The sequence below is a fragment of the Mus musculus genome, chromosome 7 (genome assembly GCF_000001635.26).
Source record: "Mus musculus strain C57BL/6J chromosome 7, GRCm38.p6 C57BL/6J".
NCBI lineage: Eukaryota > Metazoa > Chordata > Mammalia > Rodentia > Muridae > Mus > Mus musculus.
The window spans coordinates 91,658,411-91,685,985 of NC_000073.6; the positions used below are offsets into that span (position 1 = coordinate 91,658,411).

Genomic DNA, 27,575 nt, shown 5'->3' on the forward strand with positions numbered 1-27,575 from the left:
TCATAGATTTATCTTGTACTTCACTAGCAGGTGATTATTTAGGAAATCATATATAGTGATAATCAAACTTTGCATATATAAAAATAAGGCATTCCAAGCACAAAGTAAATGACCTTCTGCAGAAATTACATCGTTGTTGATTGTATGCTAATAAATTTGCCCTGGGTGAATCTCCCCAAATGTAATTTCAGTGTGAGTTTCTGAGCTCCAATGAGAGCATTTAGGCATGAACTCTGGGGATCAACCCAATTCTGAGAACCCAGGCCACAGCTAATGTACAATTTATAGTTAAGTTTGAAAGAGATCAAGAATATAGATGAGTTCTCTGGATGGTCTCACAGTGGGCATTTGGGCACTTGCTATACAATACTACATTTCCTATAGCAAAGCAAGCCTAAATGCATACTCACTTTCAGGGGCTAAATGCATACTCACTTTCAGGGGCTAAATGCATACTCACTTTCAGGGGCACAGAAAACCTCCAACCAAAGTATCTAAAAACTTGTATCTGCCTAGCCTTCTCTCATCAACTGTGGCTTTACATAATTGACTTTGACTTTTTTCCCAAAGCCTTTATAGTTTGACTCAAAGATTGGCATTTAATGGACTTATGTTTGGACAAAGAGGAAGGGAGTGGGGGAAGTGAGGAGGAGGAGGAGGAGGAGGAGGAGGAGGAAGAACAGGAGATTGGGTGTGGGGGAAGGAAGAAGAGGGAGACTTGGTACAACAGGGAGAATTAGGATTTGGAACTACATGGTTGTAGTTTAATAGCTATATGACCTTGAATGGTTGGCTACAGTCTTTGAACACTCATTTCATCATACTGTTTGGGGCTGATTCTTTCACTAGAGTATTTCCTTTAACTACTTGAATGCCGCTAGGCATAATTAAAAGACTATTATTTTGCCTATAAAAAAAACAGGAATAACATTGACTTTTGAGAACTGTTAGAAGAACTGGGTTTATTTTTCTAAGTCTCTAATATCTTCATAGTTTGTGACAGCCAAGGTTTGAACAATTGTTGGTAGCACTGTCAGGACAGGGTTAAGGAGATGTGGCCTTGTTAACAGAAATATGTCACTGGAGGTGGGCTTGGGAGTTTAAAACTCTCACCATTTTCATGTTCGTCTCCCTGCTTCCTGGTCTTGCCACCATGCCAGCTCCCAGCTGCCAGCTGCCAGCTGCCATGCCTTCCTGCCATGACTGGCTCTTATCCCTCTGAAACCATAAGCCCAATTAATCTCTTCATTCTATGGCCTGCCTTGGTCTATCAGTAACAGAAAAGTGACTGAGAGAGACAGTGGCAAGGCAGTGAGAACTAGCGGTTACACAGCTAGACAGAGTGGGCTTGCAAAAATGCAAACCTCTTTCTTGAGGTTGCCAGGAACTGCAGATGCTGCCAAGCTTATATGCAAAAATATAATCAAGGCAAAACTTTATATTCATTTAGGCCTTTCAAGTTTAGACAAAGGATTTCCATGAGACCCCAAAGTCTTGATTAGTCCTTTCCTTAGAAACTACAAATAGGAACAGAAAAGGGAAATGCAGATTTTATGCTGATGTTGAACTTAAACCCTAAGTTCTGGGTTTACTGAATGTAATTCCTCTCTTGTACCAGTCTGAGGACAAAGGCACAGCATGAAAGTTCTACTCCTACCAAGTGTGCTGTGCTGCATAGGGGAGCAGGGACAGACAGTGCAAAGGTTTTAGAATGATCTCTGACATTTGAAGTTTGGCTCTGACAATGTCACTCACTAACTGTGGTCTTACATACAAAGCTCGGATTTTCTCCTGTCCACTCTAAAGCTTTTAGAAGAATTATAAGGATTTAAGTATCTGGCATTAATAAACATTGTGCTTTTTTATTGAAATAGATTATTGTCTCACATAATACATCCCGATTATGGGTCCCCCCCCCCACTCCTTCCTATTCCTCCCCTACCTTCCATCCCATCCAAGTTCATAGGCTTTCTGTCTCTCATTAGCAAACAAACAGGCTTCTAAGTGATGAAGTAAAATAAAACAGAAATTAACATATCAGGATAGGACAAAACAGACAGAAAGATATGAGCCCAAGAAAAGACACAAAAACATGCCAAGGTCCACTCGTTTATACACTCAGAAATTTTATAGAAACACTAAGCTGGAAGCCTTAATACCCAATGGACCTGAAGGGCAAAAGAGATTAAATAAATAAAATAAGAAAAACCAAAAAAAAAATTAAGAAAAAAAAAAGACACAAATTCTAAGACAAGAAGCCTCCAAAAATGCTGTTGGGTTTGTTTTCTCTTGCCTATCTGCTACTGGGCATGCAGGCTACTCTAAATTAGTTTGTTTCCCCAGTGAGACTGCCTTGGAGAAAAATTAAGTTTTCATTTGTAAGTGCTTATCAATTGACATTACTTCTGGCTTAGGGATGGGGTCACATGTATACTTCTCTTTTAGCTCTAGGGCCCCATCTGGCACAGGCCAGTGCAAGCCCTGTGCATGCTATCTCCGTTTCTGTTGAGTTCATACATGTGTTGATACTCTTGAATTAGATGGCTTTGTTTTCTTGGTGTCTTCCATCCTCTCTGGCTCTTCCATTCTTTTCCCTTCCTCATCTGAAGGGTTCCCTGAGCTCAGAGGGGACATATATATATGGAAGCTTCTACTGTGTAAGGTCTCCATACTACCCCTCAAATGGCCTTAATTTTAGCTCTCTCTCCCCATATTAATTCCCTCATCTCTATCTTCCCTCCCCTTCCCACTTAATCCTCCCCTACTTCCTTACTGTCCTTCCTTCTGTTTCCTTTTCCTAGGGAGATCTATCTGTCCCCCAAGCTTAACTCCCAGTTCCTTACTCTATACATAACCTCTGTGATTTTATAGGCTGTAGTTTGGTTAATTATTGACTTAACAGCTAATATCCATATAAAAGCAAACAGGTACCATATTTGTTTTTCTTGGTCTGGATTAACTCACTCAGGATGATTTTTTTCAAATTCTATTAATTTGTTTGTGAATTTTATGATTTCATCCTTTTTAATGGATGAATGCTATTCCAGTGCATAAATATTCTACATTTTCCTTATCCACTTATGTTTTAAGGAACATCTAGCTTGTTTCCAGTTTCTGGCTATTATAAAAAAGAGAAGAAGAAGAAGAAGAAGAAGAAGAAGAAGAAGAAGAAGAAGAAGAAGAAGAAGAAGAAGAAGAAGAAGAAGAAGAAGAAGAAGAAGAAGAAGAAGAAAAAAGAAATGAACACGGTTGATCAACTATCTCTGTAGTAGGATGAGACATCCTTTGGGTAAACGCCCAAGTGTGGTATAGCTGACTCTTGAGGTATAGCAATCCCAATCTTCCCGAGGTACTGCCGCACTGATTTCAGTAGTGGCTGTACAGGTTTGCATCTGCATCAGTGATAGATGAGTGTTCTCTTTACTACACATCCTTCCCAGCATAAGCTCTCATTTGTTTTATTGATCTAAGCCATTCTGATGGGTATAAGATCGAATCTCAAAGCATATTGATTTGTATTTTCCTAATGACTAAGAATATTTAACACTTCTTTAAGTGTTTCTCAGCCATTTGAGTTTCCTTATTTAAGAATTCTCTGTTTAGATATATACCTCATTTGTAAATTGGGTTATTTGTTTTCTTGCTAACTAGTTTTTTTTTTTGAGTTTTTTATATATTAGATTATCTTTGTATTAAATGTTTTGTACCAGTTTCTTTGTATATCTCAGGTACAGTCTGGATCTCTGCTTTATTGAGGGTTATAGTCCTTATCAATGCTGAGTAATGAGAAAATTATAGAAATGGTCTGTACATTTTAATATTATAAACTAGTATCTTTTTCACAATATAGAGTAACTAGGATCAAACAGATGCTATACTTGAGACTTACTCCAAGTGTTCAATTAATTATGAATGTGTTCTTGGTGATCTTGTTACTTAGCACCTACATCAGGACATCTTCAAAATAGGAGTTGGGAAGACAAGTTTATGGTCAATATAGAATATTAATATTCAGTTGAATTAGGATGATCTTTACTGACAATCTCTTAATTGGCATTGCAGGTTTTTAAACTACAAACCTGTAGAACTTACAAGTAGAATATGGAGGAGTGTTTGAAACTGATATGTGAGAGGATAGATATGTATGTAGGTAGGTATGTAGGTGGTTAGGTAGGTAGGTACATAGATGATAGATAGATAGATAGATAGATAGATAGATAGATAGATAGATAGATAGACAGATGATAATAAAGTGTTGATTATTATGATGTGACAGATATTATGTTAAGCATTTCCAGAAAAAAACTCATGCTATCTTCATATGATTATGCTGAGGTAAGAAATTTCTTTTTTTAATGGGTAAAAAAACTTATATTCAAGGAGTTTATGTGACTTGCTCAAATTTATGATCTGATATGATTGGAATTGAGAAGTGAACCAAGAAGTCTGACTCTAGAATTCCTGCCTCATCCATCATCAATGAGGAAAAACTAAGTGTCAAAGTTCATTACAATGCTTTATTACATTGCAAGAAAACACAGACAGGTGTTAGAAGAAAAAATGCCATTAGAGTTCAAAAATTTATACTCAATGAAGATATGTTCAACCTCTAAGTAGACACAGTAGAGATTCGTCAGGGAAGGAGAGGAGGCTCTCGTCCCTACCTTTGCATAGAGGACTGAAATAGGATCTGAGAGTGATGGTGACTGCAGAGGCCAGTCATTCACCATAAGATCAGAACAGTCTATGTGCAAACTTTATTGAAAGAACTCAAATTGACATTACAAGAAAACAACTTATATTCACAGTCTCATTTTTCAACCACCTTGCAACATTGAATCTACATTTCTTAAGTCATAAGAAAAAAAACAATGATTAAAACTAAACCTGTTGACAGTGTATCATTTTCAGCTATCTCTGCTGTTTACAGCTTGGTACGGTGTCATAATGGTATCTTAAAATGTACCAAGTTGTAATAAAGATAAAACAGCTATCTGGGAGCAATGTCAGAATTACAGCAGTTGTCCTGAATTGAAGTAGGATGTTTGGTACACATGATTCCATGACAGGCTTTGCTGATAGGTATTAGCTTTATTATAGGAAGAAGGTGAAAAGGGAATTCTGGGTATAAAATAAAGGATGACCCCAATTATCCAGAAGCCTGCAGTATGGTAGTGCAGACAAATTTGTCCACATATAAAGCTCACGTTATGGGAGAAAGTTCAACATCAGGGGAGACTCCCCCGTCTTGTCTCTCTATGTGCCATTTCATTACTGTATGCATCTGTGTATTTAATACCTCTACTCTCACTAGAATTTTTTCATGTCTATAGCTTCATAGCACAATTTCTGGTATGAAATAGGCATTCACTAAATATGTACTAAATCAAATGAACACATCTAAAAGCAAAATTTGTGTGGAGCCACCAAAGAGATGATTAATTAAATGTAAATTTGAAATACACTGGCCACTGCAAGGCCAATTAGGTCTAACTTTATTAAACTGTCACATCTCTGAGGAGAGGAAATTATTCAGCTGGAGGAGGGCCTGTCGTTTGCCCTAATCCACATTTCTGCCTTTAGGCTAATCCTCAGATGAATTACCTCTGACATGTCATGGTCTGCCTTTTTAAAGCATTCCAGTGAGTTCAGAGACCATCCATTACGTATAATACTCTAGAACATGAAATCTTATATAGATATTATAATGAAAAGCTGTTTACTTGTTCCCCCTTCCCCTCCTCACTCCCTCCCAGAAGCCTCCCTCTAACTCCCTTGACTATTTTGGTCTTCCTTCTAAGTGAGATTGAAGCATCCACACTTTGGTCTCCCTTCTTCTTAAGCTTCAATGTAGTCTGTAGGAGGGGAGGCCCTTGGTCCTGTATAGGTTCGATATCCCTGCATAAGTAGATTCTAGGTGGTGAGGCAAAAAAGGGGTGGGTGGGGGAGCACTCTCATAGAGGCAAAGGAGGTGGGTTAGGGGCTTTGCCATGACAAAACCAGAAGGGGACAACATATGACATGTAAATAAGTAAAATAAGCAATAAAAAAAGGCTGTTTCCAGCTTCTGGTTCCCTCCCTAGTTCAATATGTGACAATTTAAAAAAATCCAGGAACTCTGCTTCAAGGGGGACTGAGAGGTACTAGGATACTGCTTCACATTTGTTACAACGTGTGCCTGAGAGAGTTAACCATCAACGAGAAATGGCTTCTTTTGGCCAGTACTTTGAGAAGTTGTAGTCCATGTTCATTTAATTGCATAACTTTGAGCCCATGGTAAGACAACACATCACAGCACAGGGTAGATAAGTCACACTAGGCCTCTCACTAGGTTGAACAACTTAAAAGTTCCACCTACAAAATTATCATTCTAATATTCTAGTTGTAATTTTGTATACATTGAGAGCTACTTCCAACAGCCTAGGAACTATTTCTATGTCTACCAGTAAATGGACAGCATTTGTCTATGTATGTATTTATCTGTCTCTCTGGCTATCTGACTGTGTATTAATATCTATATCTATCTATTCTACACAGATAATTCTATATTATCAGCTATATTCCATTCCATAACACACACACACACACACACACACACACACACACACACACACACACATACACACACACACCACAGAATATCATTTAACCATAAAGAAGAAGGAAATCCTATTATTAAGTTGTAACATAGGTGACTAGTCAGATACTCATGTACATAAAATATAAGAAATATATAAAGTAGTAAAATCCTTAGAAAGAGAAAGTAGAATGATGGGTTCCAGAACTTGGGGTAGGAAGAAGAGTTTGCAGTGATTAATGATCAGAATTTGTTTTAATTTTAAATTTTTAAAAATGCATATGTGTATATTATATATCGTAATCATAACCATCCCTCATTCCCTTCTAGGGTGGCTGCCAGACTTTCTAGCACATCTCCCTTGCAATTGCATATGCTCCATTTATACGTTTTTACTTATTTACTCTTAACTCACTCCGTTCAATTAGTGCTGCACATATGTGCATGGGTATGGGGTCATCCACTGAGTCATAAGGAACCTACGATGGTCACACTGGTAAAGAAAAGAGACGCCCAACCATAGCAATAATCAACTGCCAATACCTTCTTGATTAGGGGAAACTGCTCCTCCTATATAAAATGGCTTCTCAGCCCCACGAACCACTCACTCTCATATTGCTATTTCAACTGGCTTGATTGTGTCCTGTATGTGTAGTTAACTACAGTTGATGCGAGTTCATGTATGTAATAACCATGTTATGTCCAGAGGACAGAATGTCAGTGCACTCTTCCACCCCTACCCCAAGTCCTCTAGCTTTTTCAGACCTTCTTCTATGAAACTCGCTGAGGTTTGACAGGGAGTGTTGCTTGATCTAGGTACCAGAGGACTTGGGGATGCTTATCCTTGGGACTTTGAACAGTTATTTAGCTCTGCATTAATTGCTCCCTTCTGCAAAAAGAAGCTTCTCTGACCAAGGCTGGTAGCAGCACTGATAGACTGATGCAGAATTTTAATGATTCCAGGCAAATGGATTTTAGAGATCTTTTATACAACCATGCTTATACTCCACAGAGCTGTGCTCTACACGGACCAAGCAACAATTATATAAATATTTGTATAAACATAATCATTTTCACATTTCAAAACTCTGCAGTTTGATTGTCCGGAGGCATATACAGAGCGTCCATGTCTTTTACTTCTCTTATACACACGTTTAAGTGTCTATGAATTGTCATTTGTTTGAAATTATCTTTTCATAGGGACAACTATGGTCTTAATAGAGTTTAGTAGAGTTCCCAATTCTTTCTTTATTTTATTCTTTTTAAAAACCTATTGTTTATTTGTTTTGTTGTATTATATGACTTTTGACTGCGTGTAAGGAAGCACACTTTATAAATGAAGTAAGTGCCTGTGGAGGCCAGAAGGCAGCATTGGAGCCCTTGGACCTGGGATTACAGTGGTTGTGAGCTGTCGGGTATATGCACTGGGAACTAAAAGCGGGACCTCTACAAGAACACCAAGTGTTCCAAACCTTGGCTTTTACCTTGAGGAAATACTCAAGTATACACACTATCTATAAGGGCAGGATATTTGTGAAGTCTTGAGAAAAAAATATCCAGCTGTCAGGAAGTACAGCTTTTATGAATTAGTACTTTGATAAAATAAAGGAGTTATTTCAATACTGAGACCATTAAGCCATTTTTTCACAGAACTAATTTATTACAATTTCGTGACTAGCCATAATAAATAATGCACTGAAATGATGATTATAAGGATCCAATTCTATTTATTTTTAAAAACACAATACTCCTTTATTCATTTTACACTAAGTGTACCACAGCCTAAAGTACTCATATTGGTATGATCACTTTAAAACAACTGTCTTCTTTCCTGATGATTTTAATAAACACTAATTATTAATTTATGCTGAGATCAGAGGATGCAGAAGTAAACAAGAGAAACTCTGTTTAACCCAAAAGTGATGGTGCATGCTATATTTTGAGAAGGGAATGGAGAAAAGAACACCACAATTCTTATTGTACATAGGATTATGATAGTCTTGTAATAGAAGTACAGAAAAATAAGTCAATGTTAGATGGAAGGAAAGTGTGATCTGTCTTCAAAAAGAGCTCATAGGATGCTTTACTGAGTGCATGGCAGTGAGGCATTCTGGGATCAAGGAATACTCCAGAAGATTTCCCCCCCCCCACACCCCACCCCCCAGGGAAAGTGCGAACACAGTACCCCACTACCACAAATTATGCAGTCCAGTTTCCTGCATTTGGGAAAATCGCAGGGGTCAGCATATCCACAGTGCAATGGATAAGCCTCGCCCTGGGAAAACCACACTCTAGAAGATCTTAATAGAAGAGGCTTAGAAACAAGGAGTGGAGTTTGCATTTGGAGCTGGGTTGCAAAACAACAAAAATAATAGCAACAACAAAACAGAAACAAGACAAAACACCAAAATAAATCCCAACAACAACAGCAGCAGCAACAACAAAACCCTATTTTTTAAATCATACTGGGTCATGAGGGAGTTTTAGTCCACTCTACAGAAAAATCAGTAGGGCTTGTGTGACAGATTTGGAATGAGGAAAACAGCATGTCCAGTGATCAAAATAGGAATCTGAGAACATGTTTTCAGACTCTATCTATGTAAATGGAAGGCACAAGAGGAATGAAGCATACACCAGACTAGGGAATGCAGCACAGACCAGATCTTGCAGGAAATGGGTAAGTCTCATGCAGCCACTTTAAAGCTGGCATTTTTTATGGGAATGAAAATCCCAGTCAGGAAAACTTCACTGATAGATAATGGGCAGTGTAGGATAGATCCCAATTTATTTTAGGCCTCACTTTGGCTGTCTAGAATTGCAACAAGGGTGCATAGCATTAAGTAGCTACTGTACAAGTGCATAGTAAATTTATGTTATCTTAAATTAGCAAACTCATGGTGGTAAGTGAGAGAAAAAGACAAATATTAAAGATACTTAAATAAACAAATATATATATACACATACACACACACACGCACACACACACACACACACACACATATATATATATATATATACATACATATATATATATATATATATATATATATATATAATTTAGAGTATGAAAAATTTGATGGGTGAAACATGGGATGTTTACAAAAGTTAGTTGACTATCAGAGCATGAGAGCAAATGACTTGCAGAGGTATAGCTCAGCACATAAATTCCATTGCTAAAATATGCAGATTAGAAAAGATTATTGCAATTTCACTATTGTTCTTTTCAGAATCTCTAAAACAATGTCACATAATTAGTATTCTGATTTGTGGAATGATGCTACTGAGTGCATTAGAACATAATAAGTTGACATTTCCTGAAAGTTGTTTTATAATTTAGTCTTATCACTAATTCTGATTTATTCTCTCCACAATCCCCACTCAAATCCCAATAGGTTTTTTTGGATCTTTAGATCATTTTAAAAGGTTTTGTGTCTTATTTCCTGTCAACATTGGCTGTTCAGGCTACATCTCTCCACCCCTGGAAGCATGCCCATCCACAAAGAGCTACTGCTTTTTATGTCTCATAAGTTTTATTACTGAATTGGCTTAGCATTTTCAAAATAATTTTAATGTTTGTGATATTTTAAAGACTCTTGGTTATCTCATTTCACAAGGTGAATGTGCTTGGATCCTACAGTTATCATGGTTAAAGAGACAAAGAATAGTATTGGCTTGCTAACATTTATACATTCATGTTTTTTCACTTTTCAAATCAAAGAAGATTCTATCTAATGCGCTATGGCATTCTATGATTATTTAACTTATTACTTATGGCAGCTAAAGGGCTTCTGCTTTCCAGTTCTCTTGTAGCACTTAGCTCTTTTGTAATTAATATTTTCATTTCCCATATGGATCAAGTGCCTGAAAGAAATTTTATCTGGAAAAAAATTCTGCATAATATTCTAGTACACTTCAATTTATTTAGTGATTCATCTGTGCTGTTTATTTTTATTAAACAAACTAGGCCAGGATATTAGTTTTGAACTCTTGCTCTAAGACAAGGGTTTGTTCTACAGAGTCAATGCCAGGTCACAGAGAGTTCAGTGAGACACATCTCATTGAGGCATTACCCAGTGTGTCTTGTGCCCAGGTTAAATCACAGTGATAAGTAGGATGTGTGCTTGTAAATTGCTAATTCTTGTTTCACCAGAATTTGATGTCATCTCGTGGTTATTACAGCTGTCCAATTACAAATGATCAAATTGGATTATTGTTAATTAGTGGGTCTGTCTACTTCTGTACAATGATACAGAAGTCTTGTTGGCTGAATTTATCTGTTTAAGTGGTCTGTATTCAGATGTAGAAAGCCAAATGTCCTGTTTGAAATCAAAACAACAAAAAAAAATCTTTGGTGGAAAGGAGAAGGCTGAATATGAAAATTAGTTTACACATGTGGAAGTAAAATAATGATTTTGATATAGTCTTTTGTTGAACTTGATAAATGGGTGCTGTGATCTTAAGTATCTTTGAGGACAAGTAACACTGGCTATGAAACATAGCTACTTATTAATATACTAAGAGATGATATACTGGGCTTATGAAAATGGATATCCTATGGCCTATTAGATGAGAAGAAATAGCTCATTTGAAAAATCTCTTCATAGCAGATTTAGAATCTTATGACGATTTATAACATCTCAATAGTGCTCATCCAGGAAACGTTTTGTCCATTGCATGCTGCATATACCGTTACAGAACTGATGGATATAGACTGACTTACTCTATGCAGGTTGACTTTTATCCTTGAGAATAAAATGAGTGAGGATAGGGTATGCCTTCTCTGAATTTGTCAACAGGGTCTTTGAGCAATGATACCTTCCTGAACCACCAGAGAAGCATCCGTGGCTATATTTGATCAAAGGGATCCATACTTTTCAATCCCTGACACTGTCATTTGGGAGTGATGATGTTGCTGTACAGTGTCAAATACCAGTGTAAAGTTATGCATCATGGCAATACAAGAGAGGTTTCAAGTTCGCTGGGGCTTTATCTGACCTAGAAGTTCTTTCTGATGTTAGTTATACCTCAACCTAGAATAAAGGTGATAGGTTTGTGGGTGGAAAACAGATTTCCTCTTTTCCTTCTATTGAGTACCCTGTAGTGATTTCTTTGCCTCGGTTTTAATGTCCTTCTATATTGATTTTTGTCTCCTTGATTCTCTTTCGGGAGGAAAACAAAGTTATTATTATCTCTGCCCAATAGTTCAAATCATCATCATACTCTTACTCTCCCCTCTCCTCCTTTTCCTCCTCCTCCTTTTCTTATTTAAACAAGCATCCATATAAAGAGCATCATCTCAGATCTAGCACCAATATCTAAACAGCATACCTGTCTCTGGAGCTTTTCTGGCTTAAGTATCACTATAAAAACTTAGTTATCTCCTTCATTTCTTTACTTCTGTGTGTGTGTGTGTGTGTGTGTGTGCGCGCGCGCGCGCGTGCGCACGTTTGTATGTGTGTATGTACATGTACGTATGCACTTTCATGTGAGCACAAATCTTCACTCAAAAAAAAAACAAAAAACAAAACAAAAGGAAAAAGGGGAATGCTAGGAGGTATGTTATGTGCTTGAAAAGATGATTAGTAATAGACCAAAGACTTCTTTGTTTTATTTGGGAGGTATTTTTAGTTTGTTTGCTTATTTATTTATTTAGACAGTTTTAAGATTTGATATTTGGTCATAATATGTATGTTCATGGCTAGATTTGAATCAGTATGTTTCCCAGATTTGCCTTAAGATCTCCGAATCCTTTTTCTTCACCCATCTGACTGCAAAATGACAAGTGTGTATCAATATTATTATGTGTCTGTAGTGTCTGTAGATAGTAAGTTAGTTATGGCAGCTGATACACACACACACACACACACACACACACACACACACACACACACACACACAGGAGATCAGGAAGAGGACATCAGGTCTCCTGCTCTATCACCCCCTACCTTATTCCTTTGAGATAATCTCTCTTACTGGAATTAAGCTGGAGGCATATCAAGTCCCGGGAAGCCTCTTATCTCAGACTATGTCCCCATAGTACTGACATTATAGTACATGGCCACATCCAGCATATCAAAGTTGTTTTGAATACCTTCTCTACTAAACTTTATATCATTGTTCACTTAGACCATTGTGTAGAACCTGGAAAAGAATCATTTTCTATGAGTGTTTGTAGGGCTAGATTTGTACTTCTTCTATTGTATTTGAACCTAGCAATAATGATTTACTGAGAATCCTTGGGTAGAGGTGATCGAGGTAATGGTTCTGGAACCTAAAGAAAGCAGTGCCAAGTGAGCAGAAGTAGGTGGGTACTGTCCCTGAACCTCATCCGTCCACTGGGAAGGTAAGGTATGATGTCTTCCCGGGGTTATGACTAAACTAGTTATAGAATGGGCTATTCATTTCTCATTCTTTGCTAGATGACAACTTACTCTTCAATCAAACCAATGCTTCTTGTCTTTACAAACATGCAAAAGATGTGGACAGTCTAGTCAAAGATATGTAAATTCAAAAAGACAATGTCATTTCTAAGTGTTGTTGCATTTAGTCTTTCCCTTTACTGAAAATACTGTGGATGTGTTCAAGAAGCACGCTGAAATTGAAATATAGGCATGTCCGCTTTGGAAAGAAATTATTTAAAATTGGATAGGTTTCACTCATTTTTAGTTAAATATTTTGAAAATTATGTCTTAGAAAAAAACCAAACTATGAATGACAGGGTTGAATACATCTTTCTCTTTAAAATGCAGACTCTTTTTGTGGTGAATGAATTTGTTGTGGTAAAGTATTTGGAAGTAAATCCTCAGAATAATTTGGGGTGAGGAAAAATACTAGTTTAGAATAAACCAACCTATCATCTTTGAATCTTAAAAGTCATCATATTTTGAAAGAAATAGAATTAATAATTGTTCATACTATGAAGAACATATACTTGTATTATAGCATGTAATCATGATTTAAAATGAATTAAATTCAAATTTTAAAGGACCCCAGTAGCACTTTGACCTTGATAATTTTTTTTTCAAAATTAATTTATACTTTTTAGAGTTAATATTGAAGCTCTGATTTCATTATTTCCTGATTTGGTCTATGTCTTGGCAACTGGAGAAGTGATTCCCAGAAATAGCGAACATTTCCTTTCCAGGTTAACTTTCCCCGCACTCGAGACTGCTTATGCTATAGTATTTCTGCCTAGATGCATCGTTTCTCGAAAGAAAGGTCCTGCTACTCTAACACAAAGTTCTCTTTCCTGAGATCTGTCTTTCATGTGTGGATCAGGGAGGAGGGAAAACTGAGAATGCCAAATTGTGAGGAGTATTCGTTCCTGTGAGGCTCCATCCAAAAAGGGCTTGTAACACAGTGTACAGTCTTGTAGCCCAGCTGTGTGGAGCATTGATTGCTTCTGCCTAGAGCAGGGATACTGTCAAGTTGCTCTGTGAGTTGAGTCATCTATTGACAAAGAGCTACCAGCCCGCAGATAATGCTGTGCAGAGCTGCTCTCACTGCTCCCACGATGAACCGCTTATAGCAGCTGTCAAAGATACTGAGGCATCCACAGGGAAAAAAGACTTTTTACAACTGCCTGGAAGAAAGGGGTGTGAGGGAGGAAGCCTTTCTATGCAGAGCTGACCAAAGAAAAGAGTAGGCATCAGAGCAATATGAATGCATACCTCACCAAGCAACACAGCTGCAGCCGGGGGTCCGATGGGATGGATATCGGCAGGAGTGCGCCCACCCTCATCAGGGATGCCCACTGCGCCTGTGGCTGGCAGAGGAATGCTCAGGGACTCGGGTACAGTTCCCAAACTATGCCCTCCTCAGGACCTGGGGGCCCGGCTTCAAACAGGACCAAGCTGGTCACCTTGTGGGACAGTGTACGGAAAAGCCCCCACAAGACCAGCACCAAGGGCAAGGGGAATTGTGGGGAGCGATGTGCCTGCCCACATGGTTGGTTCAGCCCTGCACAGGTGAGCTTTTTCTTTGTGACTTTCTTTCTGTTATAAGAAAGTTGTGTTTAAGGTCAGGGTAGCTTGAAAACTTTGCTGAGTCCTTGGGATTGTCTGCTTGGAAAAATATTAGGAAAAAAAATGGTTTTCTAGTTTCACACGTGCTTGTGGTTTTACACTTCTGGGCGGCGGGTGGAAATCCAGGGATGCTATGTATAGCTGTCATTGACTTTTCCTCCACTTCACGATCTCAAATCCCCATAAGATTTTTAGGATTCTGTAGAAGGGTCTGTTAGCAGCCTAATCACAGTTCTTTTTATTTTTTTTTCTTCAGCCTCCTTTTAAAATTATTATTACTATAATTTTAAGGAACAGAAAGAAATTAACTTTAACCTGACACTTCCCACCATGATAAAAATAAAGGAACATTTATTTTTCCATCAAAGGAGAGGCTTGGTGTGTGTGTTACACTAGCTTTACTCTTATGATACTATGTGTCTTGTCAGTTGTGGAGGAGAAAATTTGTTTCTACTGCACAGTTCATTTTACAAATGAGAAGACTAATTGGAAGCACGAGGGAGGGTAATCATACTTAGAATAAAAGAAGGGAGCACATTTAACCATAGAGTAGCAATGAGGTCATTTATGTTAGGACTACAACCATTTCTCCTACAATGCCTTTCTGAACATATGCATATTTATTTAACTTGATTCCTAAATTTCCTTTGCTCTTGAATTACTAGCCTTTCAATAGAAATAAATTGGACTTACTTACTGCTTCCATAAAGGCGGGGAGCCACTCTTGCAATATAAATATAAATAAAATGCACCTGTAGTCACCATCATAACACAGAGCAGAAAATATTCTTAAATATGCACTGGAAAGAACAAGCTTTATTTGCAGAGAAAAAAAATCTCAATTTCAATATTTTTAATATAATTGTGAAGTAGATATTGATCATGAATAAAGTATTATGATCTAAGAGATGTAGAGGGAGTTTTAATTTCGATAATAGTTTTTCCTAAGGACTTCCAAGAATGCCATATATCACTAATTTTTAGTACTATAATTATGTATTCATGACCAAGCATATGGCTTTTGATTCATTGGTAGGAAATTAGAAGCTTTATTTAGAAAGACCGAAACTCAGATCTTGTTTTAGCAACCACTTCAGCTTTCAATGGAACCTAATGTTGGGAAATGTAGTCAAATCTTAAAGTTAATATGAACTCTAAATTGAATAAGGAGTCTTGATAATTTTGCTGATTATATGTGCTCATTGACAAAATGTATGTTTCATATTCTTTAACCTGTAACTGTGCATAGGTTTCATTTAATCTTCCTAAGAAGAGAAAAAGCATACAGCTTATAATTTTTGCATGGGAAAATCAAATTTGCATTAATACTTGAACAGTTTTTTATTCCAGAAATAACATGGTTTTCTTTCTATAAATGATCATTTCCCAAACAAAAGTCCTTAAAACTATCTTGTAATAACAACATAGCAAAAATATTAATATATGTTCCAGCCAAGAGAAACTTTCTCCCTTTTCAACCAAATCAGCTCCTGCTTGGCTGAAATTTATAACCAGTTAATGCCTTAAGAGATAGATATAGACTCTGCCCTGGTAATTAAGGAGTCAGTGTCATATGAGAAGGCAATAAATTGAAACAGTCCTTTACTCCTTAGCATACACATTTCCAGTCAGTTTCTTGTCACTCACATCTGCTTTATTATTAACTAGCATAGTGTACATCTATGTTAGAGTTATTATCCCATATTGTTTAAACATTGCAGTACCAGTCTTTGCACATAAGAATTCCCCCTTTCTCTCTTTCTTATCTCAGACCTGCAAAAGTTCTGTGCTAGACTGATGGTTCTCTCTCTTTCTCTTTTCTCTACCCATCCAAATAGATGGCACAGATCAACTTTAATTTTATAATTCATGATTGTCCATAAATTTAAAATATACATGCAAGTATTTCTAAAACTTATTTGTCTATACTGTATATATATATATATATATAAATAATTATAATATATTTTCATATATGCAATAAACATATTCATTACAAATATGCATAGCTTTATATAGAGAGAAATTAATATTCTGTGTCATTCCTAATTTATCACTGGGAGAACATTAGCTTACTTTCCAAAGTATACTTTATTCCGTTCACTTGAAACAGTTCTTAATTTAAAACATTTCCCTTATTATTTAGGGGAGAAAATATGCTGAAATTGAAACGTGCATGTATATGTCTTGAATCATTCATTATGTACACTTGTAGTACTTAACCATCATTTTAACTATATGGAAATGTCTCATCACACAGAGACTGTACACTATCACAAACACAAGAATGCATGTGTCTGTTAAATCTAAATCTACTTTGAGAGTTTTATAATACTTTTTACTCTTTAATTTCATAAATAGGTTGTAAAATATCACAATACTAAGGGTGGCTGATAATGACACTAAAAATAATCTTTGGTAAAGCAAAATGTAAAATGATTTATAATAACCCATTGACCCACCTCTGGTACAAAAGGGGGACAAATGGTCTTAATGTTTGGGAGCTGAGATCATATTCTCAGATATATTTACTGTATTGCATGAAAATCAGGCAGCATAATTTCCGGCTGCTATAACAGAGGGCTCTGGAAATGACTTGACTTCCTCCCAAGGCTCTTTGCCAACTTCCCATTATGTGGGGTGTATAATACTAACGAGACTCTGCCATTCTATTGCTTCTTAGTTGTTCCAAAACATAGCTTTATCTCTTCTCAAATAAGTTGTCATTCCATTTGAATCCAAAAAGTTGATATAATCATAATAATAGGTAGGAAAAATGGAAGTGAATTCTGTAACACATGTCTCCAGTATTAGTGCTGGCTTTGCAAAGAAACATGCCCATCATTGTTTATCTGGCAGTTCTTCCTGCTTCAGGCTGAATCAGGAGACACAACAAAACCATGGGAGCTTGGACTTCATAGGTTTTTTTTTTTTTTTGTATTTTTCCCAATTTCTCCACCATTCATAGTTTATTCAACTATTATATACTAAATGCCTATGATCTAGCCCTGTGTCATAGCTTGTGGATATTCTAGGAAACAAAGTAGGCCCCTACTGCATTAGAGCCCATATTTTACCACAGTCTAGGTATTTAGTAATTATAGCATGACCTGAGAGTTCCAAGGATGTTGCAGTTACTAAACCATGCATCTTGGCTGCATGGGATCTGCAGAAGAGTCAGGCAGCAAGACACCCATTAGAAAAGAAGCTACTTCTCTTAAAAACTATCATTTCCATTTTGTAAGATGTAGATTTAAAATAGAGCCTACTTCCTTGGGCTATGGTAAGGTTTGCACATATAATTCATGTACCACTGGGTTTTTACCTAGCAAAGGCTAAATGAATATTGTTGATGGGAAAAAAAAAACCACAATTAGTGCAGCTATTATAATCTTATTTCACCTTGTTCCATTTTCTTGACTCACTAGGAAGAGAACATATAAATTCATAAGGGCTCTGTGGAGGTGCTAGGACTTGGACTAAGTTGAATTGAATCTTGAGGAACCAAATGTGTTTATTAAGCTGATAAAAAGAAGTAAATCTTTTGAGTTAAAATTGTTCTTTCAAAATTATTCTTGCTTTCTCCTCTCCTCAGACTTCTTCTTTCATAGTTTTATTATTCTTGCTTTGTTTTGTGATCCACTCAGTTTAACTGAGGCTAACTGGATGAACATGGATTTAGAACTCTCTACTGGCATACTGGTGGGTATATAACTGAAGACAATGGCTTCCACATCCCCAAAATGTTTAGAAAATAGATCAATAGAAACAGATAGGCTGCCATGAGCCCCTTGCCCATCTCTATTGATTGCCAATAAGCCAGGTTTTATAAACCTATTGGATGTAACCAAAACTTTTTGAGAAGTGTAAATACAAAAAAAAAAAAAAATCATGCAGCATCCTAAATGCTATGTTGAAGTGTACATAGATCTGTCTATCTAGAATTCTGGTCCCACCAGGGCAGGTTTGTCAACACAGGAAAATAGGGTAGAGGGTGGGGCCAGAGGCTAGTTAGTGCCTCATGGCCCTGGAGAGCAAGCTCTGCCACTTTCTGTGCATTGAGCCTATGGACCAATGAACCCTTCTGAACCAAAATTCCCTAATCCTACTGTTTTTCCTTGTTGACACCCAAAATGTCCTTCAGTCCTGTCTTATCTAGGTTTCTATTGGTGTGATAAAACACCGTGCCAAAAACAACTTGGGGAGAGAAGGGTTTATTTCTTCTTTCAACTTATAGACCATCACAAAGGTAATTCATAGAAAGAACTCAAGGTTTGAGGGAGGGACTGGAACAGAAGCCATGGAGGAGTGCCTCTTACTAGCTTACCCCTCATTTCTTGTTCACCCTACTTTCTTATAGAACCCAGGACCACCTGCTCCAGTATTGTCACCACCGACAGTGGGCCAGTCCCTCCCAAATCAATCATTAATCAAGAAAATATCCCAAAGATTTTCCTGTATGCTGATCTTATGGAGTCATTTTGTCCATTGAGGTCCCCTTCTCTCGGATGACTCTAGTGTGTGTCAAGGTCACAAAAATCTATGTAGCCCAACCATTCGTTAACCTTCCCAATCAATATCCATAAGTTAATGGAAGGTACTCTGGAAAGAGTTTACACTTTAGTTCCAGACAATACTAAATTTGAACTTAGAGATTCTGTGTGAGCTCCATTGCTTAATCTATGTAAACATCACTTTTCTCTCCTGTAAAACTTAAAATCAGAGAGTCATTGGTGCAGAGAAATGAAATAAGAATTGAATACGATTTCTATAAAGAAACCAGCATGGCATCTGGAGCCTAATTTTCAGCACATGGTATTTATTGCTACCACTGATTTCAAAGTTTTGTATCTTCTTAACCTGAAGAACTTACTATCCTCCTGCACGCTGCTCTTTTCATTATAATTTTATGTCTCTCTTAATGATGAAGGTTAAGCTAGGCAATTATCCAGAAATTTTTGGCATTGGTCATAACCATTGGAGTGTCATTGTGTCCTTCGGGGTTCTTGGGAATTTATAACTGTGCATGGCAAGAGAAAATGAGATGGGGGAGATGAGGAGGGTAGGTCATATATGATTATATTGAGAAGAATCATTCTCACAACTTTATAGTCAAAAGGTGACAGAATTAGGGGATTCTGCAGCCCCCTCCTGTTGGGGAGGGGAACTGCATTTGACATATTCAGCCAATCTCTGTAAATTTAAATGTCCTTCAACAATTCTTTGATAGCTAGCTACTCAAAATCAAGCAATTTGAAACATCATTGAATGTACAATGTTTTAATCCAAGAAGCAAGACTTCCCAACACCGAATCTCAGCTTCAGGTTATGCCCAAACAGAAATATCTCACATCTTTTAGGTCTCTGACTTCTTCATACAACCGCTTTCCTCTCCTTACCAAAGAGAATGGGGCTGCTGCTGCTTCTTCTTCTTCTTCTTCTTCTTCTTCTTCTTCTTCTTCTTCTTCTTCTTCTTCTTCTTCTTCTTCTTCTTCTTCTTCTTCTTCTTCTTCTTCTTCTTCTTCTTCTTCTTCTTCTTCTTCTCCTTCTCCTCCTTCTCCTTCTCCTTCTCCTTCTCCTTCTCCTCCTCCTCCTCCTCCTCCTCCTCCTCCTCCTCCTCGTCTTCTTCTTCTTCTTCTTCTTCTTCTTCTTCTTCTTCTTCTTCTTCTTCTTCTTCTTCTTCTTCTTCTTCTTCTTCTTCTTCTTCTTCTCCTTCTTTTTAATTTCTGGGAAACTTCAGGCACTCTGGGGAGGGGAAACACCAGTCAAGGAAGAAAAGTTCCTGTGGCAGTCCTGAACACCCCTGCTACCCACATCACTGAATGCTGACATCAGCAGAGCCCTCTCCACTTGCCACCACAAGAAGAAACTCAACAGAAGGCAGGAAGGAGAAGAGCAAAGGTTTTCTGTGTCTCCTGAGTACTTACGACACCCTGTGGGAGAGGCACTGAACTAGGGGCTTTAGCATTTCAGTATTCCTTTAACATTGGCAAAATCTGATTCTAATTCCCATATTATGCTATAGAAACTGCATCTCAGAGTAATTTAGTTACAGTCACAAAAGTAAATTCATGAACCTGGTTTCACATAGATGTATTTGGCTCACATACATATTCTTTCGAATATCTGACATTTGCAATTGTTTTCAGCCCTGGTTGTATACTACAACCACTTACCATTATCACACACACTACAGACCTGTACAACTGCCCAATTTACTAGAAAAGTCATAAAGTTTCAGAGGGGTAAACATGCTGAGAGGACTGGCTTCCAAATGTAGAAATCCAATTTCCCTTCTGCATTATTTCTGCATCTCAGGAATCCTTAGGAAAGTCTTTTCAGATCCTTGCCCTAACTCATCAAGGTTAAGGGCAGTGCTCAGTGGAAGCATCAAAGGGAGTGAGTACGGGCAGCACCACGAGATACTTTCCCCGGCCTCATTAATCTGTGCCATCCTCCCATTGTGTTAGGTCTGCAGTGTGTGTGGAGGGAACTGGAACCAACTGGTCAAAATATAAAAACAGAGGTGTGTGGAGATGTTATATTTAGTCCCCATGTAGTATCTCACGTTGTATTTATGGCTCTCACTCATTTGTTCTTTCTGCCTATGCATGACGGCAGATAAAGAACCAGCAGCTAATATTCACATGTCTCTCTGATACCATCTCTATGGTCCACTTTCCCTACTGTTCCTTGATTTGCTGCTGTTATTCATTCTGTGTTGTTCACTGTGTTGCTACTGTATGCTAACCCTTTAGATTCTCAAATGTATCTAGTTGCTTTATGGTTATGTCAGAACTGGATGGGAACTTCAAAGCCACCTAATAAAGTTTTGTTTTTGTTTTTTTGTTTCAAATGAGAGACTGAAGCCTAGAAAATTTAAGAGACTTATCCAAGGTCATTGAATTTGTGGCAGACTTGGCCTGGGTTTCTGAACTCAGAATTGAATTATCTTTTTACTGTTCCAAGATACTCTCCTGCTCAGCCCTCTGCACTCATCTTTATAAGGACTTCTGCCAGAAAAGTTATTAAGCATGCAAGTTACTGAGAATTGAACAAAAATTTTTATATTAATATACCAATGTGATTTTTACTAAGACGTAGGACAAGCAGTCCAGAAAAATGGGAGAGGTACTAGAAAACATTTATTGTGATCTTTTTGTTCAGATGCTTGATTTGGTTTGGTTTGGCATGTAGTTTTGCTGTGTGCGATAGGCTATCCTATGACACATTCCAGTTTGCTTCTATCATAATCCTAATTGCTGAGATTACAGGCATGTTCTACCAGTTCTGGCTTAGGAAACATTTGACATGCAAGAAGATGCTTTTGTGTTGACAGTGTTTGGAATGTTAGACTGACATTTAGAAGTAGGAGACCAGGGATGCTAGATGCACTAAAGTATGCAGAGCAGTCTGTACAGCAGTAAATTCCACCATGTACACAATATGATTTTGAAGATCATACTAGCTTTTATCCTCATAAAAGCTTTCGCAAAAGGCATTGCCTAAACCTAAAATCAAGCTTAGTTTTATGAATATATGCAAAATGTTCTTGAAAAGGTTTATTAACCATTTAATTTTCTAGAAGCACATTTCTTGTATATGTTAAGGGACTTTTGTACTTAATCCTATTAAATTTATTGAGTCACTTCCCATGTTCTTGAATCTAGCCCAATGGTGATTCTGTTTCATGTAGGGGCATTTTTGATACAGGTAGTAACATCCTTGATAGACCACCTCAATACTGATCTGCACATGGAGGTTTCATCAGCAGATGTGTAACTGAGCTGATTTGAGTCTTCTTCATGTAAAACTACATCCATCTCTTGTTTTTGTTTATTTTATACTTGATTTTATTAGCTGGCACGTAATAAATAGGTGTGTTTGGGGTGTGCAATGTGATCTTTAAATGTGGTGTGGGCTGGGAAGCTAATTAACATGACCATCATCCCAAATATTTATCATTTCTTTGTGATAGGAATATTTTAAAAGCCTCTCTTCTAATTATTTTTTGAAATATGCTGTACTCTGTCATTAACTAGAGTTACCAGTGAACAAGGATTTTGAAATGTGACCACAGAATCTGTAACTAAATGTTTTAAATTAGTAGAAACATGAAATGCAGAAGCTCATCAAATTTCATTGATACATTATTTTAAAAGATTTCATATTGTTGTTTCTCCTATTTATATGCCTTAGGGAATGCCAGGGCTAGGAAGCAGGAGTGTGTGGGTTGGTGAGCAGGGGTTGAGGGGGAGGGAATAGGGGATTTTCAGAGGGGAAACTAGGAAAGGGGATAACATTTGAAATGTAAATAAAGAAACTGTCTAATTAAAAAAAAGAAGATTTCATGCCTTAAAAAGACCTGTGGTGTAATATTTTATAGGTTCTACTTATTTTAATTTTTTCTTTTATCATCATTATCACCACCACCACACCACCACACTACCACCACCACCACCACCATCATCATCATCATAACCACCACCACCATATTTTAAATGTGTTTCTGCACCTAGCATACAGCTCAGCTACTTAACTGCTCTATAGTACCCAGGATCAAACCAGGGCCTCATGCATGTTCACAGTGTACCACCTCCGAGATTATTCAGTCCACTAATTCGATTATTACTCTGGTTTGGCTACCAGGGTTGAGCTGGCACCTAACTTTCTCCCCTGACGCTGTTAAATTTTAATTGTTTACTTTTATTTCTGCTGGGGACCATGGAGGCCAGAAGAGAGCTTTGGTTCCCTTGGAGCTAGGGTTCCAGGTGATTGTGAGGCACCTGACATGGAAGAGGAGAAGTGAATGCGGGTCCCTCTGTAAAGGCAGCAAGCTGGCTTCGTGCTCAGCCGCTGCTCCAGCTCTAGAGTCAGTTAGATCTATCAGTGCCCACTTTTAATCACAGAATTGAATTTTGAAGTACTAGATATCAGAGGTAGATCCTTTATAGGATAGGAAATTTAAATGGCAGATACATTAAAACACACACACACACACACACACACACACACACACACACACACACACACGATATCCTGAAAACTGCCTCTCTAGCATACCTATATTTATTTTTTAATTAATTTTAACCTGTACATAATATCATGAAAGTTTGCATTTTGTGGGTGAAATTGATGTCAAATATGTGTATATGTGGCATAATGGTCAACTCAAGGTTATCCTATTTCTCTTCAACTATAAGCTTCATGTAAAACAAGTTTTTAAATACTAGGACTAAGCTTTAAAAATAAGACCTGTTTGTTTGTAAGGACATGGACATTCTTAATTTGTCTACCTCAATTATTTATAATTTTCCCTTAGATATCTACACATCAAATTATTTACTTTAATCTTTTATCAGATAGATAGATAGATAGATAGATAGATAGATAGATAGATAGATAGATAGATAGATGATAGATGTATATGGGATAAGAATATAAGAATGGAAGGAGTTACAGAGACAAAGTTTGGAGCTGCGACAAAAGGATGGACCATCTAGAGACTGCCTTATCTAGGGATCCACCCCATAATCAGCTTCCAAACTCTGACACCACTGCATACACTAGCAAGATTTTGCTGAAAGGACCCAGATATAGCTGTCTCTTGTGAGACTAGGCAGGGGCCTAGCAAACACATAAGTGGATGCTCACAGTCAGCTATTGGATGGATCACAGGGCCCCCAATGGAGGAGCTAGAGAAAGTATCCAAGGAGCTAAAGAGATCTGCAACCCTGTAGGTGCAACAACATTATGAACTAACCAGTACCCCTGAGCTCTTGACTCTAGCTACATATGTATCAAAAGATGGCCTAGTAAGCCATCACTGGAAAGAGAGGCCCATCGGACACACAAACTTTATATGCCCCAGTACAGGGGAACGCCAGGGCCAAAAAAATGAGAATGGGTGGGTAGGGAAGTGGGGGGGAGGGTATGGGGGACTTTTGGGATAGCATTGGAAATGTCATTGAAGAAAATACGTAATAAATAAAAAAAGAATATATATATATATGTATATATATATTCTTATACCATTTAAATCCACATTTATTTATTATCATAACATGTAAGCGTTTGACTTTTTCAATACATCATCTAAAAGAACTGAGTCTTCAGGCTGATTTCCCGAGAAAGCAGTTCTTTAAATGGTGGTCTTTTTATTTTCTTAAATTTTTTCTCATTTTCACTTCAATTCTTGCCTCTTGTAAAAATGTATATGTAGGCAGCTATAGCATCTGTACATGTCACTTGGAATTATAAGTCATTTATTATGTAATGGAAACATTAGCCACTATATGAACAGTACCACTGGCTCTGACATTCAAAACTGTTGTGTGTTTTTAACTCATTCTTCAAGTAGCCCAGAATTCAGCAAAGTTCAGACTGCAGACAATTGCAGCCTGCTCAGGAAAGTTTTATATAATCACTAAAAACATGGAATGACCAGCTGTCTGTGAACTTAAGTAATAATTATTTAAATATTTTGAGGCATTGGTTTTTTTTTTTCTTCAACCCTTCAGTTCTGTTGGTATAACACACAAAGAGCTACAGTTAGTATGCAAAGTAATGATTGAGTGAACAAAATTAATTTACAGACAACACATTGACCTCTGCCTAGTGTAACTGATTTCTGTTTTCTGCTGATGGGTGGTCCCTTCCTACCTAACTAAACCTATCAATTTTAAGCTGTAGTTTAAGTCTAATCCTCTTCAATCATTTAGCTCTTAAAAGTCTTTAATGTGGCATCCTGTGTTATTAGAATAATACCTTCTAAACTCCTATGCAGATTCTCTAATCACTTTTTTCCATCATTTTTATGGATAAAAATAAATACTCAAAGAATTGTAGTTAACATCACACACTGGAAAGCCATAAATGAACACATCTCTGAGTTTTATCATGACAGCCTATGGTTCTTATTAGTTGTGGCCATTGATACTGTAGCTGTCATGTAGATATGTTATTCTTATTTATCCATGATGTAATTATTCCTCAGACCCCAATTCATGTGTCTGTTGGTTTTGCTTGCATAGTGATCTATCATTTCTTTGATCTGTTTAACTTATTCTCTACCACAAAGTTCATGTACTTGTCCTTAATTGGAGTGCTTGCTTTGGTACTTACCCTTCAATTTTACATAATTTATGAAGTAAAACTGAAACCTAAGTGAAGAACAATATACTCTTGTATAGCAAATATGCCTTACTAATTTAAAATAATTTTATTTTTAATTTTTAGAGAAATGATACAAACTAAGAGTAAGCATTTTATGACCTAAAGATACTAAAAATTCAATTTTCTGTAATTTCACCTGGAGTTCACTATTATTAACATTGACACCTTCACAATCTTCTCTATGCCTTCCGTGACATGCATGTACCCATGTGTGCAGTTTTGGAATCCAGACGTCAGTGTTTTTCTTTCTTTTTGGGGGATAAGATGTCAATGAATCTGGAGTTCACTGTATAGAATAACTTGGCTGGTCATGGGGCTCCCACGATCAGACTGTCTCCACCTTCTCAGTGCTGGGTTAAAAGGCATACTGCCCCATCTGAAACTTTACACGTGCTGGGTTCTGAACTCAGGTCTCTATGCTTATACTGTAAGTGTTGTAAGTACTTTTGTTGTAGAGCCCTTTCCCTAGCCCTGCTTTGTAGCCATTTTTATGTTTGTGAATGTATCTTCAGTGGGGAATACATTAGTTTTGTTTACCTAGTTACAAATGTAGCTAATGTCATATTTCTAAGAATGAAATGAAGACATTGATATTAAACTATATGTTTTCCTTCCTTTGAAAATAAAATAGATTTCTTTTCATAACATAGTCTGATTACAATTTCTCTTCGTTCCTTTCCATCAAGATCTATACAATTTCTCTCTCATTAGAAAATGAACAGTCTTCTAGAGGATAATAATAAGATAAAATATAATAAGATAAAAAAACTTATTCTTTGGAATAGAACAAAACAAACAAGCAAACATAAATTAAAACCTACCTGTAGCCGGATGTGGTGGCGCACGCCTTTAATCCCAGCACTAGGGAGGCAGAGGCAGGCAGATTTCTGAGTTCGAGGCCAGCCTGGTCTACAAAGTGAGTTCCAGGACAGCCATAGCTATACAGAGAAATCCTGTCTCGAAAAACCAAAAAGAAAAAACCAAACAAACAAAGAAAACTACTTGTTTGAACACTTAAGAATCAGATAAAAACACTATACTGGAAGCCACAGTACACAATACGTACAAAAATGACGGGTAAACTAAAAAGAGAAGAAATTGTACCGTAATTTTTAAATTAAAATCATATTGTCAACATTCTTCTGTGTTAAAAATTATTTTTATTGGTGTAAGTTTTAATAACTGCCCAGACTCTTTACCTGCATAAAGCCATATTGGTGGATATTTGAGTTATCTTGGAAGACATATTTTTTTTTAGTCTTCACTATAAAAAAGATTGAAGAAATCCTTGGAGTGTATGGGCCTTTGACCCCTTTTCTCATGGTGGATGAGTTTTCAGAAAGGAATTGCTGAGTGAAAGGTTATGACATTTTTTTTAAGACTCATGTTATTTGCATAGTCCTTCCATCAATATTTACTTAACAATTAATTATTGAACTATCCCACACTCCAAAGCACTTATGTTAATCAGTGAAAAGCAAGAAACTGATTCCTGTCCCACAGAGCTTAGAATTCATTGCCAAATTGCTTCTAAGGAGGTTTACATATGTATAACCCTGCCTTCACGGGAGCGTATGAATGTGTCTTTCCTCCTGTGCATTTAGTCATTTAACCTTTATAACATTCGTTTTGAATCTGGTAAAATAAAAAGGGCATGTCACTAGTAATTTAATTTGTCTGCTTTGTTAATTAGGACAAGCATGTTCTGTGCCTTGGTAGGTGACTATATTACTCTGCATAGCCCTCTCTATTAGCTCCTGAAATAGTAGTTTAATACATGTCTTGTTGATCTACTGAAT

General features: G+C 37.1%; 1 protein-coding gene and 1 pseudogene across 19 annotated transcripts in view; one reads left to right on the forward strand and one right to left on the reverse strand.

Annotated features, from left to right (window-relative positions):
• Window positions 1–27,575, forward strand: part of Dlg2 (discs large MAGUK scaffold protein 2) — a 1,973,059-nt gene that overhangs the window by 1,182,223 nt on the left and 763,261 nt on the right. The window contains exon 1 of one of the 19 annotated variants that reach the window (XM_006507778.3): window positions 13,614–14,544. The exons of 17 other annotated variants lie outside the window; for them this stretch is intronic. In XM_006507778.3, coding sequence (XP_006507841.1) covers window positions 14,236–14,544 — 309 coding nt within the window. In that variant the 5' untranslated portion in view covers window positions 13,614–14,235. Of the gene's footprint in view, window positions 1–13,613; window positions 14,545–27,575 lie in introns of those variants that run through there. One more of the 19 variants, XM_006507780.3, reaches the window with a different exon arrangement.
• Window positions 8,739–8,879, reverse strand: Gm23928 (annotated as a pseudogene).